The sequence below is a fragment of the Phalangium opilio genome, unplaced genomic scaffold, assembly GCF_054372755.1.
Source record: "Phalangium opilio isolate 3A_F unplaced genomic scaffold, DU_Popi_V2 ptg000232l_1, whole genome shotgun sequence".
In the NCBI taxonomy this organism is placed as follows: Eukaryota; Metazoa; Arthropoda; class Arachnida; order Opiliones; family Phalangiidae; genus Phalangium; species Phalangium opilio.
The window spans coordinates 1291775-1306114 of record NW_028324223.1 but is presented as its reverse complement, the minus strand read 5'-3'; the positions used below and the strand labels follow the sequence as shown (position 1 = coordinate 1306114).

The window sequence follows — 14340 nt, the reverse complement described above, 5'->3', positions numbered from 1 at the left end:
GTAAAATGTCGTCTGCTTTACTATATATTCTCAATGCTTGGAATGCTGCTTTAATAATTCGTAAATTTTTACTCCAAAAATAAAAAGAGAAATAATTCCATATCTAGGTAAATAAGTTTGTAGTAGTAGACCTCTTGACTCGGAGAGGTAATATTTTGGTTTTTCCAACTTGTTTTATATTACTTCACATTTCCCCACTCGGTCTATAACCCACTCTACTTGTTATCAGTGTTCGTCTACGTACACAACACGTGACGGGTTTAGGAAAAAAATTAAATCACGTGACCCACGCCGAGGGGGCGTAGTCGTATAAGTGAATATTCAGTATCACAATTTGCCAAAAGTCAAAGGAACAACACAACAGTACAACACTGGACTGGTTCAAAGTCGTCTGTCTGCTGTCTGCTTGTTTTTGTTAGAAACCCCGAGAAGATCGGTAAAGTTTCAAACTCCGTTTATTTTTTGGAATTCTGGACGTTCTTCAACATTTGAAAGTTCTCCGAGAAAGGTAATTTTTATAATTTTCGGTATTTTCAACCTGAATCTTAGTTATTTACCTTGTAACATATAGCTTTAGGCGTAAGTGGTTCTATGACATGGCATTATTGGCATATAACTTGAAGCCTTGGTAAAATTTAGTGTATTAATATGTTATTCAGGGGGCTATGATTAAGTTAACCGTGTTTTTTCCCCGCTTATTTTGAGTTAACGCGCGCTTAAATACTGCGGAAGAAAACTCGCGTCGAATGTCTAATAGCGTTTTCCTTTGGGTCCTCGCGGAGCGCTCCCAAGGAGCAATAAAAATGGTAGTAGTAGTTTCCAGCTTCGTTAAAGACTGTTTTTGAAGAATAGGATCTCCTAGTTTTATTCCTCCATGGGAGCGCTCCGCGAGGACACAAAGGAAAACGCCATGAGTCTGAAGAAGTGGGAAAATTTAAAATAGAGTCTATCTTGAACCAAAATGAAAAGCTAATGAAATAGGAATGAAACGAGAGACGAAGAAGTTAATGAATGCGATAAAAGCTTAAACTTATAGCTGTCTAATGAAAGATGAAGATCAGAGCTTTAAATAGGGTTGATAGGGCAGCTTGTTGGACAATTAGGTCTCGGAAGATGGTCCCATTATTAGAAATAAAGCCTTTTTTTTGACAATGAATAATCATTTTAATAATTTTGCCAAATTGGGTTTAGTTTAATAAAGACGACACTAGGCCATTAAAGTCCCAAGGTTTTATTAGAAAGTACTTAACCATGTAGTCAGTACGCCAAAAGTACTAATTAATTTTAATTTTATTTTTTCAGACTACGATCTCGACTGCTAGTTACTCAACAAAACGTTGAAATAGAGTCAAGTACACGTATACAATGTTTGGTAAAGAATTATTGACTGCTGCTAATGAGGGGAAAATAGATGAGGTCGTCCGGTTGTTAAACCGCGGTGCCAATATCAACTATGCTGGTCCGTTTCGCCAAACCGCATTACACTTCGCTTGTAATGGAAGCCATTTTGATCTGGCACTGCTGCTTATTGAGAAAGGTGCCAATGTTAATCTGGCTGATGCGTTTGGGACAACACCCTTAATGATGGCTTGCGAAAGGAATCTACTCGATGTGGTCAAGTCTCTTTTGAATAAAGGTGCCGATATCGACGACGTTGATAAAGATGGAAACACGGCATTACAATTGGCTTGCTATCATGGAAGATCCGATGCGCCATTGCTGCTTATTGAAAAAGGTGCCAATGTTAATCTGGCTGATGCAGATGGGACAACACCCTTTTTAAAATGATTTTATCTTATATTTCTTTTAATTTAACGTATTTTAAAATGATTTTATCTTATATTTCTTTTAATTTAACGTATTTTAAAATGATTTTATCTTATATTTCTTTTAATTTAACGTATTTTAAAATGATTTTATCTTATATTTCTTTTAATTTAACGTATTTTAAAATGATTTTATCCTTTATTTCTTTTAATTTAATCTGGCTGATGAAGATGGACAAACACCCTTAATGAGAGCTTGCAAAAGTAATCTTGTCGATGTGGTCGAGTCTCTTTTTAAAATGATTTTATCCTACATTTCTTTTAATTTAACGTATTTTAAAATGATTTTATCCTACATTTCTTTTAATTTAACGTATTTTAAAATGATTTTATCCTATATTTCTTTTAATTTAATCTGGCTGATGTAGATGGGACAACACCCTTAATGAGAGGTTGCAAAAGTAATCTTGTCGATGTGGTCGAGTCTCTTTTTAAAATGATTTTATCCTACATTTCTTTTAATTTAACGTAATTTAAAATGATTTTATCCTACATTTCTTTTAATTTAACGTATTTTAAAATGATTAATCCTATTTTCGACTTTAAATTTACCATTTTGCTATTAGCTTTTGTTATTATATTTTTCTATTCCTCTGTTTGTTATCCTATATTTCTTTTAATTTAACCTATTTTAAGATGATTAATCCTATTTTCGACTTTAAATTTACCATTTTCTTTTTACAATAAAACTTTTGCAAATAATTATTTCAAAATAAATAAATAATAAAATGCTTATACTGTACACAATATTTCGTATGTCTGCGTTTTGGTAGGAAACTGCTGCGTTTTGGTAGGAAACTACTACTCTGTCTTCAAATAGCTCAGCCACCGTGTATTATCAACTTTTCTACATCTAAGAAATTCGACTACAAACAACCCTTGTGGTCATCCCATAGATTCGCCTGTAATTTGATTCTCGTGTGGTCAGGTAATTTGACCACTAAAGTAAACTTACCTCGCGTATACACTTCACACCTGAGCGAGCAAAACATATCAATATAATGGTGGCGGTCTAACATAACCGCGTCTAATGAACCGAATCGAGGCGCATCTCTTTACTTCATCCCAATCTATAACGAAATCGGAGCTAATCTTACGAAAAGTTAGGAACAACGCTAGATAGAGTAATAACTATGGGAAACTTTCGGTTATTATCGTAGCGGACGTAGCCCCTCTGAAGTTGACCGCCATGTTATAATTGAGATTACGTTAGGCTTAACTAGTTCTCGCTTAATTAATCACCGAAATCTAAATTTAAATCTTCGTTCAATCGAATAGTTTAAATATTGACATAGCACGTGTCTTAAGCGCGCGCTTTTGTTGAGACTCAATTTGGCGCGAAAACATTTTAAACAAAAAAAAACAAAATTCCCGCAATTTCTGCACGAGCTCGTGCGCGCGGTTCTTTTGGTGTCGAAATTTCTCTTGAATGTTTGTTCAATAATCTATAGAAGTAGGTACAAACTGTACAAGCCGCTTCCAGCTGTCGCGAGCTGCTAACATTGTTTTAAGACTCGAGCGCATTTTATCACGTGACCTTTTTTTAACGTCTAAATGCTACAGAATTTCCCGCCAATTTCGCATCGCAAAAACTTTGTTACGTAAATAAAAAGACGTCTATGTCTATTTCTATTTCTAGAATTTAAATTTCAAGCCAATTCGAAACTTAAAAAGGGTTATTTCTTATGTTATTTATTTTATATAAGGCAAATGTTAGAGCTTGTTAGTAGAAGAAGAAAAGAACCCAACTGCAGGGCCCCCAGAGGTCCTATAGTTCCTATAAAATCCTATATTTTTAAAACTGTCCTATAAAATCCTATAATTTTGGCTAAAATCGCTAAAAATCCTATAAAATCCTATAATTTTGAAATTTGGGCGAATTTTAAGCAGCTTATCGGTTGAACCAGGATTCGGGTCTAAAAAATATCATAAAATGGGAATGGCTTCCCTAATATTGTAGCTTAACTAGTTAAACATAGCTCGGTATATTATGGTTCTGATAAACTGAATGTTCAGTGTGCACCACAATGGTGAGTTTTGCGTGTGGGCAGCCAATAGGAAGTCTATTGGTTTTTATTTGTTAGATCAAAAAAAGGAGGGAGATAGTTTTTTGCAGTACTGCTTCTTCTTCTTCTTCTTCTTCTTCTTCAAAAAAAAAAACTAATATTTTACTGTCCTATATAAGCCTATAATTCTGGAAACCCTTTTTGTCGTAGCCCCAAGTTTTTAGTATGGTTGGATGGGGGGCAAATAGAATATTCCCTTCTGGTACTATAACACACTCAAAGGGCATCCCCGTATCTCTAGTAGAACCAGAGTTATGAGCCTCGAAAATTGGAGGGTATGTTTTTGAACATTTTGCTTAATTGTTCGGCCCATGTTTGCAGTACTGGTTCTTTAAAAAAATAAAAATTAATATTTTGGTGTCCTATATAATCCTATAATTCTGGAAAACTGTCCTATATAATCCTATATTTTCATGAAAAAAATCCTATAATTCCTATAAATATTTTCGGAATTCGGCTGGGGGCCCTGCAACTGTTTATAATATTAAAAATAAAATTTTTTCCACACGGCCTACCATCATTAAATTTGAATTTGATTTTATTCCAAAAGTTTATTTTTCAAAAGAACAACGTGGTTTCTTTAAATTTTAAATATGTTTATAATTCGCTAGACTACCGGTTTCATTAAGCCTTTGCCGGCTTAATCCTGGAAAGTTTCTCGAATCCCGAGTTGAAAATTATATTGAAAATTATCCACCAGACTTAAGATTTATATATAGACATTGTTTTCTCGAGTCTTAAAGGTGTCAATTAATGCGATTTAATATTGTTGTTTAATGAATCATTTCCGGGCCTTAGCAAAATGTTGAAAAGGTGACATTCGGGTGGTTCGAATTAATTTTGGTATTTAAAAAAATTTAGATATTTGGGTTTCTAACTTCAACACAATTTTATTTCATTTTATTTATTTTTTAATATTTTTATTTAGTTATAAAATTAACAGATCTTGATTAATTAAACTAAATATATTCTGCTTGCGGAATATACTGTTTTTATTTCGGGTGTTTTGGAGAGAAGCTCATTTGTTATTTAAATCCTGGGGGTAAATCCTTAATTTTAAATACGTGTACTTGGTATAACACACTCTAGGAGATGAATCTGAAATTTTAATAATTTACCCGATCAATTTTTAAGGGTATCCGCTTTTAATTTAATATTCTATTTCAACTGTTGGTAGGGGTTCTTAGAGCTTGGAAATTTCATTATGTATAATTGAAAAAACGTCAAATTGCAATTATTTATAATTTCAATAAGACATAATTGCAATTACTTCTAATTTCAATAAGACCTAATTGCAATTACTTATAATTTCAATAACACCAAACACCTAATTGCAATTACTTTTAATTTCAGTAAAGCCTAATTGCAATTACTTATAATTTCAATAACACCAAACACCTAATTGCAATTACTTTTAATTTCAGTAAAGCCTAATTGCAATTACTTATAATTTCAATAGCACCAAACACCTAATTGCAATTACTTTTAATTTCAGTAAAACCTAATTGCAATTACTTATAATTCCAATAACACCTAATTGCAATTACTCATAATTCCAATAACATCTAATTGCAATTACTCATAATTTCAATAACACCTAATTGCAGTTACTTATAATTTCAATAACATCAAATACCAGTAATCCATAAGTACGATAACGTATAAGCCTTCGAGTTCTTTAAGTATAATTATTTTTCCAATTTTGAATATCTTGGTTTGGGAATGGGTTAGGTGCTTGCCGACTTTTAAAGAAAATTATAAAAGGTTCTCACAATAGACTTGAATGACATTTCTCGGTGGCAAAAGAAGTTCTAAACCTCTGCTTTGCAATGAAAAGATTCTCGTATAAAAACCCTATGACCTTATAAAACTTTCCAATAATATAACTTCAATAAGTTGAGCTGATCGATAGCTTTAAAATTCTTTAAACCGCATTCGAAATTGGAATAGTTTAGTGACTATACACTCTGGAATTGAAGTTCTTTAAAATAAATTCCCGCAGTTCGATGGTACCCGGTTAGAGCTTTAATATGGTAAAAACTCTGTTCGACTCGCCGTCGAGATAACCGGGAAGCCCGGAAGGCGAATTTGCGGTATCGTTCGGTAGGCGTCATAAAATATTCAACGTTTTAAAGCTCAAGTTTCGAAATTTTTTGAGACATTTACCAAGTCTTCAACTAAATATTATAACATTTTCTTTAAATTTCAACATAAATATAGCTCTGAGAATAAAATTAGACACGAAAACTACACTAAGCCTTGGTTAGATATCATCGGCTGAGGCCGAGCGGCGCATCTCGAGCCGCCGGCGGCCGGGCTTGCCGTAACGGCGAGAACAGAAAAATACCTCGTTAAAAAACAGATGCACGACGGTTTTTAAATTTGACGCATGCGCGCGGACACCGCGTTGAGTTCCCGAGTCAGCGCCAGAGAGAGACGATTTTAGCCACGAATCTAACGAACGCGCCTATTCACTTTAATACTCCCTGGTTAAATCTTCATTAGCTATAGAACTTAGCAAGAACTTTACCTTTTCAAAAACAGAAAATGAACTTCAACCTGAATATTTCACGTGGAATAATAAAAAATGTAAATTAACTCTAGAAATATCAGATAATGTAAAGAAATATAGCAAAGCTTACCTGTAAAAAATAAAATGAATTAATGCATTACAAATTAAAAATACTTTTACTTTGCAATATCAGATTTTTTTAATTTATACACTTCTAGTAATTTTATTTACATTGAATTGATATAGTATAGAAATATGGCAATAAAACTGCTTAAATCTTAATTTTCTTATCTAAAACATTCCCAGGAATTAAAAACCCTCCCAAATATTGCCAATCTTATCATCCTTAAAAACTTAAAACTGCCATGATTAAAATTTTATTAAAAGTTTTTTTCGGTTGATTAAAATTAAAAGCCAACCGTCATAATTCCTTTTTGCAGAAAATCTGGTTTGTGCCCTTTTCCATCCAAGAAAGACCGGGTCTAACCCCATGACTTGAATTATAATCATTTTTGTTACTGGTCAAATCTCAGGGCCTGAGATAAAGCCTCAGCTCCAGTGGCTCCTAAGTCCTCAATTTCTTTCACCTTTCCAATGATTTTTTTCTGTAATTAAGTAATGCGTCAGCGTCAACATTTTCGAGATTTAGTGATGTAACTGTTTTAAAGGATGGCCTACCAGTTCAATTAACTGTCCTTCAGCATTAAGTCTTTTATCGCGTTCATCTCTGTATTTCTTCCTGTAAACATTAAGATTAGCGTAAATACAAACAGGGGAATGAACGAAAGATGGCTAAGAAGACGCACATTAAGTTGTCAAACTTGGTCTTAAGTTCTTGTAAAGACGTCTCCGTCAAAAGCCATTGTTTTCTGGCTAACTGGGCCTATTTGACGAATTTAATGAACTCTTCTATAGTATTTTCCTGCGATGCTTCGTTTAATACGGCATGGTAGCGACAAATATCGTCAAATTGGGCAATGAGGGACATCTTCCCACCGCTTGACACCATGGCAATTCCATCAGAAGCTTCATTTCTAATTGGCTTTATAGGTAGTAGAGAAAACACTGAAGAAAGAGGCGCCTAAAACGGGAGGCGGGGTATTTGAAGGCGGAATCTCGACCTCCGTCGCGTTAAGGCTCTTTCAGACGATCCAACTTTTTGACTCAGCTCGGTGGGTCAAAAAGTTGTATCAACTTGCCCAACTTTTGAAGGGAAAAGTGAAATAAATCCTTCCTATTCACACGACAGAGAGTAGGGGTGACGGTATAGAACCAAAAATTTTACCCCCCTTCTTTCCCCCCCTTTCAGGGGGGGGGGGGTAAAATTTTTGGTTCTATACCTTCACCCTTTAGGGGGGGATGGGGGGGGAATTGATGACGTCACGTGATGGTGTTGGAGGGGGGGGGGAGATGGGGGGGATTGATGACGTCACGTTATGGTGTTGGCGGGAAATTTGAATTGTTGAGCCACCTGGTGGTGGTTTTCTTGATGACGTCATGGCTAATTTTTTTATGACGTCACGTGGCTGGTACCTGTAGGGATAGGCTTATGCTATTGTAGGCTTATGCTATTGTAGATCCTGAAAAGGATAGGCTTATGCTAGGTTATTCTAGGCTTATTATTATTATGAATCGGATTTTAAATCAAAAAGCATTTAATTAGCGTGATAATAACATACATAATTAAGTTAAATTAATAATAAATTAGTTAAATATTTAAAAAAACCTCCTCCTTAAACTTGATTCAAGCCGTATCTGAAGATGTTTTTTTCCTATACCGGACTAATAAAGCGCCGTTGGTAGGAAGTCGAACCCTGGAATGGAAACTCAAATGTTGTTGAAACAACACAGAGCTGGACGCATTACCACCAGGCAACCACACGGTTTGTTAATAAGCTCCTTTTACACTTTTTTTAGTCGCCGTACATGATTTTGAAATTGTTTAGCAATTTTCATATCGTTAATTTTTCGATTTGCGGTAAAAGCTTTTAGGAAAGCTTTCGTACTTTTCTTCTTACTTCTATGAATAAGATAGAGGGCGCTATACTGCCCACATACGCTACTTTCTAACCTCTGAAGTTGTCGTTTACCAAAAGTCCATTTTCTGCAGTTTAAAGATAAAAATCTTCTTATACTAGGCAGAAATGGTGGCAAACCGTAGCTATCGAAATAATAGCCTACACGAGCTCCGTCTATAAAGACCGATACCCAGTGAGACCCCTTTTCATAGTGCAGATCTAAATTTATAATTAACGATGCGGGATATCTGGTAACCTTAGGTAACCTATTTGACGCGAAAACACCCAAAAAGTTGGGCGTATCTGATAAAGCGAGAATCAAGTCTACGGTGGTGGTTGCTGACATTTTAATAATCTACAATTACGTTTCTATTTTTATCGATTTGAATCATGCTTTGAAATTCGGCGTATACAATGCAGACTGCGGCTTCCGACAAAGGTTTAGCGAATCCCATGTCCAATCTTAATTGTCCTTGCTTAACGGGGTTCCAGTGGTTTGTTTCGCTAGCAGATAGGTCCGGTGTCAGATCAAAAGCGTACAGAGTTAAGCCGTTGGCAAACTCGTTGGGAGTAATATCGTTACCGTCGTCTTTATAATGAATACCCGTGCCCGCGAACAACGTTTGATAAGCTTGTATATACAAGTTTTTACCGAAATCAGGAGTCAACGGTTTCGAGGGTATTTGTTCGTTATCGAGGTACAGAGACAAAAAATTTAAATCCCAAGTTTTAAAGTTAAAGGGATTCAGAGCGTAACTGCCCTTGAACGCCGCGTTGGAAACTATTCCAATAATGACGCGATTAGGCTGAGGGCCTAGATATATATTGTTAAAACTCTCGGTGCTACTTCCGGTAGAGATAGTTTTAGTTTTAAGTTCGGTGCGCGTAAAATTATATTTGGCAGTACCGTTATTAAGCGCGGCTTCATGCGCTAACAATATTTTAGGACTGAGCTTAACTTTACGTACCGCTAGTGCTGCGTCTAGTATCTTGACTTTACAGTTTTTGAGAGTGGCTGTTTCTTGGCACATTAAGGCAAACTCGTCCTTGTTGCGAGTAAACACGACTTTAAGGTCCACCCCGTTTAAGAGATATTCGGGAATATTAAACACGTCACTAAACACTGGTGTAAAAAATTCAATCACGGCCGATTTAGCAGTTTTAGCCATTCGGGCGACGAAACCTTTATTTGAAAAGTCGTCGAACTTTCCGGCTTCGTCCTTTTCCCATCCGGCCATCATGAGGTGAGATTTTTTAGCCGCGGGTCCGTAATTTGAGACAGTTTCGATAAAAGAAGTGAAGGCGTAGTTTTGAGCGGCTGAAGAAACTCGGGTATTGTTCAAGAAAACATCGCAAGTTCTCCACAATGCGTGGCCAGCATTGTTCACGAAAGCTACCACGGCGGCATCAGGAAGATCACTTCCATCTTCGTTGGTGATTTTGACTTTGTTGTAATGCATGGTGTGGGCTACATCGATGTAGTTATCTCCATTGCCCGAGATGAGGTATTCGAGGGTAGAGCTATCACCAATGGCCGCCAAGGGTTTGGCCCATACACCTTGAGCATGTTCGACACTAGTTTGAATCGGCACAGGGGCAAAAATGTCCAATTCACTCTTAAGAGCTTGGAGAGAAAACATGATTTTTTCAGGAGCTAAATATATCGCGTGGCGTCTGCTTTGAATGACGGTGATAAACTGACAGGCGTTTAACTTTGCGTCTCTTTATCTTTAATCCTGAACCTTGCTGAGCAGCAGTCATGTTCTCATAAGTTTCCTGCAATCTCTTTTTCGCTGCACTTTTCACATTCTGACCTTGCATTACGTCACCAAGAATCTTTTGTCCCGTACTAATGGCTCTAGGTGCCAGATACTTTGCACCTCTAATTAATAAGGGGCGTGCCCATCTAAATAACCCTTTCAGGGCGCTTCCTATTCCGTGTCCTTTTTGGTGTGGTGTCCCGACAAATACTTTTGACACCCCTCCACCCCCTACCTGATCTAAATAATACCTCCTATACTCGCAACGAGACTCTAATGTTTGGGGTTTTGGCATGGTCTAAAGTGTAGTTTACAGGTCGACGTTCCAAACTCGAATGACGCGGCTTGGCCTAAACTATTCCTTATATCAATGTCTATAGTATCAAAGTAACGTTTAGCAACTTTAACGTAATGGGGAGAGTTAAATGATTTAGTTATAGTCGAACCGTGAGGTTTTTCGCTGTCTACGCCTACTATACGAAGTAGCGGGGCTACCGTATCGCCTATAAATTCATTAGCTACTATATCGGAATAAATAAACAATTGGTCGGGAATATAATAATTTAAATTAGCGGGAACAGAGCTTCTATACGATTGGCTGGTTTTATCTGAAGGGCAAGAGAAAGACGTACTTTGGCCTTTTGGGGTTTTATATCCTAATATCCTTTTCAAAGTGGGAGAAAGAGCCAAGATACCGTTAGGTTGAATAGTTAAAGAAATGTAATCAGAGAGGGGATCCGAATCAAATTTAAACTTTGAACCGTATTGAAAGCCGTTTAACCCTGAAGCTATTTGTTTAAGTAGGGCTTCTAATGATTTGTAATAACCCCCGGGAACTATAAAGGCCTCGGCTTTAACAATAGGCTGTGATTTTCCGTCCCGACCTTTTTTATTTTCATGCGAGACCACCTGCACGTGACCTTCCTCATTGGGTATGTTAAAAAAGGACATTGGGTACAAAACTTCTACAAGAGCAACCTCCCAGTCACCCCCGATCAGCTCTATAGCCTGGGGCAACTTGGTAGTGTACGAAGACGTCTTGTTGTTGTCATAAATTTTCATGCTAGCGTTGCTGGGGAGCGTTAGGTAAAAGGGAGACTGCATCTTTAGCCGGAATCCAAGAATTCATAGAAGGGGGATAGCCTAGCCACTTTACAAAGAGCTCCTTTTGTCCTCTACTAGTGCGCTTGCGAATTACTTTCTCGATCTTGTACGTCTCGGGTCTAACTACCGACTGAAGTTCCATCCCGTAAAACACCCCCTTTATTGGTTCCCCGTTTAAATCTTCTAGTTTGAATACAGGAGGGCGTCTGTCAATTTTTCCCACTATTTTAAAAATCTCTATTGTGTAAGTTCGCTCGTACCCTTTTTCAAAAATCATCTTATTCCTACTTACTCGGACGTATTCGCCCACCTTTAATTTTTTCCCGTAAACTTTCTTTTCGCTAAAGTACTTTCCGTATACATTTTTAAAAACCTGAAGGACATTGGTGCCAGTAACTTCCAAAGGAGTCATTTTTATCGCGGAATGCACCGAGTTATTGTAAGCATTTACCAGGTCATCTAAAACATCTATATATCTATTGGTATTCTTTTCTGTAAAATACCTGTACATGCGTGACTTTAAAGTTTGATTTAATCTTTCTACCATACACGCTTTTATATCGTCATTCTCAGTTGTAAAAAATATAACCCCTTTCTCCTTCAAGTATCCTTGTAATTGGGAATTTCTAAATTCGGTACCCTTATCCGTTTGTAATTTCCTAGGAACCCTCTCTCTAAAGACAGACTTAAAAGCCTCAACCGTTTCAACACCGCTTTTGGATTTTAAAGGTACGGCCCAGGCTCTTCTGCTAAAGCAATCTATTACGGTTAATATGTATTTGTACCCGTCGTTGTACTGACTCAAAGAACGCATATCGTTCAAATCCGCCTGATATTGATCTCCTATGTTAGTTACAACCACCTTGTTTCTTTTAAACTTTCTAAAAACTCTCTTATGTAGAGTGTACGCGTCTTTTCCCTTTAACCAATCTAGTACCTGTTTCTTACTAATACCCTTTAATTTCACTGCTAAATATAATTTTTCAGCACCCCCGAAACTGGCAGGGTGGGAAGGGTTAAAGTAGATACCTTCTAAAATTTTGGAGATTTTACGTACGCTACCCATTTCGGAGACTCAGTTTTAAGTTTTTTAGCTGCTGTCTTAAGACTTTTCTCAGATTTAAGTTTTTTAGCTGATGCCTCAAGACTATTCTCAGATTTAAGTTTTTTAGCTGCTACCTTGACACTAACTTTGGGAGCTCTAGTTCTTTTGATTTTAATTTGTTGGGGTATTGTATACGAAGTTAGAGGGGAAAAACTAGAAAGTAGGTTTGTAAATGCGTAAAAACCTCTAGGTTTTGGGTCTTTGTTAGAGGAAGGCTTGACAAATTCTAAAGCTATATCTCTAATATTCGAGCCGGGTATTAATGAATCATTAACTATAACTTCCCCACTATCTGTCCACCTAAGCTTTTCAGGGTTAGTTGAAATCTGATCAACGATACTATGTACATGCCCTATATATTTAAGGGGGATATCGTCTAACCAAGCCAAGTTAAAATAGTTGGATGTTGGTTGGGGGGCCGTGGGTATAGGTTGCCTAGCGATATTATGTAAATTATTATATCTCTGTACAGTCTGTTCGTATAAGCGCCATTTTGAAGCTTCGTCTAAATCTTTACGAGCTAAAATAACATTCATTTCATTGTCCAATTCCGAAACTACTTGTTGTTGGGGGTGTGGAAAGGGGTCGCTTTTAATGGTAGAGCTAGGGACAAGGAGCATTTTCTGAGCGTACTGCATATTTTACTGACTACCTCCTGTTATAGCGCCGATAATAGAGGAAACTAGAGGGAAAAGGAAAGAAAAGAAACTACCACCTTCCTGAACTAATATATCACGTTTTGTTTTCCAAGATATTCTCTTATTAGCAATTTTTCTAAGTTTTGCGGAATGCCTAGCTAATCTAGCTTTTTGACTTTTATTTAATTTAACGTTACCGTGTAAAGTATTTTCAACACACTCTGCGATTGCGTCAATTAAGGGCTTCTTGGCGTTACGTAAAATGATTCTACGTTGTTTTCGAGGGGATTTGGCAATAACGGAGAGCAAATTTCTTTGTGACCGAACGGCATAAGGCATAGTGACTAAATGAAGAGATGGCTAAACACCCATCTACTATTATAATTATTTGGGGATGTAAACTTCGCAAGGGTTGTCGGGAAATATTCCTGTCCTAAGTCTATGATTCTCGGGGCATCTTTGGTGTAGATCGAATAATAAATATCCGAAAGGTAAACTAGTAGCGTCACGGTAGGCGTCGACAGCGAAACGCCATTTATCGGCAAACATTTGTCTAGCTATTATTGAACTTTGCAATTTGTCTCTAGGGGATTTCATAAGAATAAGATAATGAGCGTTCAAAGAAACATCTCTAGAGTCTTTGGATCGATGGAATACGTTTTGGACGATATAAATTACACTCAAGTTGCGATGATGCGTTCCCTTGGTAAAAAGAGAACCAACTTCTCCTTTGTTCTCGGTCATCAAGTCATCAATGATTAAAAGGCAAGGCTTACCGCCGGTATATTCTGATAAATCTGGCATACCTTGTTTGAAAACCACAAATTTTCTCAAACTTTCGAAAAAAGGTTGCCATTCACCGTAGAACCAATGTATTTCGCTTATATTAGGGGCAAACATGGCTTCCCTGTTCTCTAATATTTTTAAAACTAATTGAGTTTTCCCGCTTTGAGACGGGCCTGCTATCACCATGTTAAAAGGATGGTAGAAAGGATACATGACCTTACACTTTGACTTTCAACGAACTAATGAGATAAAGATTGTAAAGTGTTTGTATATATATATATATATATAGAAGAGATCGAAACGAAAATGAACAATTGCAATTTCGAAAATACATGGGATATTTAAGGAAGCATTGACGAAAAAATTAGTTAATCACAGGACATTTCACCGAGACGAAAATGACTAATTGATAATATTGATAAAAAAACAATATGGCTAGACTTTATATACATGCCGACTAGATAAATAAATATATAAATAAATATCACCGGGACTGACTAGATAAATAAATAAATAAATAAATAA

General features: G+C 36.5%; 1 protein-coding gene and 1 long non-coding RNA gene across 4 annotated transcripts in view; one reads left to right on the top strand and one right to left on the bottom strand.

The window, feature by feature from the left end:
- Nucleotides 1-217: 217 nt before the first annotated feature.
- Nucleotides 218-1800, top strand: LOC149612730 (uncharacterized). Of its 2 annotated transcripts, none has more exons than XM_089858263.1 (2): nt 218-508; nt 1303-1800. In XM_089858263.1, the coding sequence occupies exon 2, from the start codon at nt 1366-1368 to the stop codon at nt 1786-1788; it is 423 nt and encodes a 140-aa protein (XP_089714389.1). In that variant the 5' UTR covers nt 218-508; nt 1303-1365; the 3' UTR covers nt 1789-1800. The 2 variants fall into 2 exon arrangements, with proteins under 2 accessions (XP_089714389.1, XP_089714390.1); XM_089858264.1 differs by lacking the exon at nt 218-508 and adding an exon at nt 1200-1228.
- A 2612-nt stretch (nt 1801-4412) lies between these two features.
- LOC149612728 (uncharacterized) overlaps nt 4413-14340 on the bottom strand; it is a 35269-nt gene continuing 25341 nt past the window's right edge. Inside the window, exons 2-4 of one of the 2 annotated variants that reach the window (XR_016376359.1) lie at nt 7211-7446; nt 7083-7143; nt 4413-7009 (exon numbers count right to left, since the gene is read on the bottom strand). This is a non-coding gene — a long non-coding RNA (uncharacterized LOC149612728). Of the gene's footprint in view, nt 7010-7082; nt 7144-7210; nt 7641-14340 lie in introns of those variants that run through there. The other variant, XR_016376358.1, reaches the window with a different exon arrangement.

Bases quoted from the DNA above. Each gene is read 5' to 3' on its own strand.
- LOC149612730 (XM_089858263.1), top strand. From the start codon at position 1,366: ATGTTTGGTAAAGAATTATTGACTGCTGCTAATGAGGGGAAAATAGAT.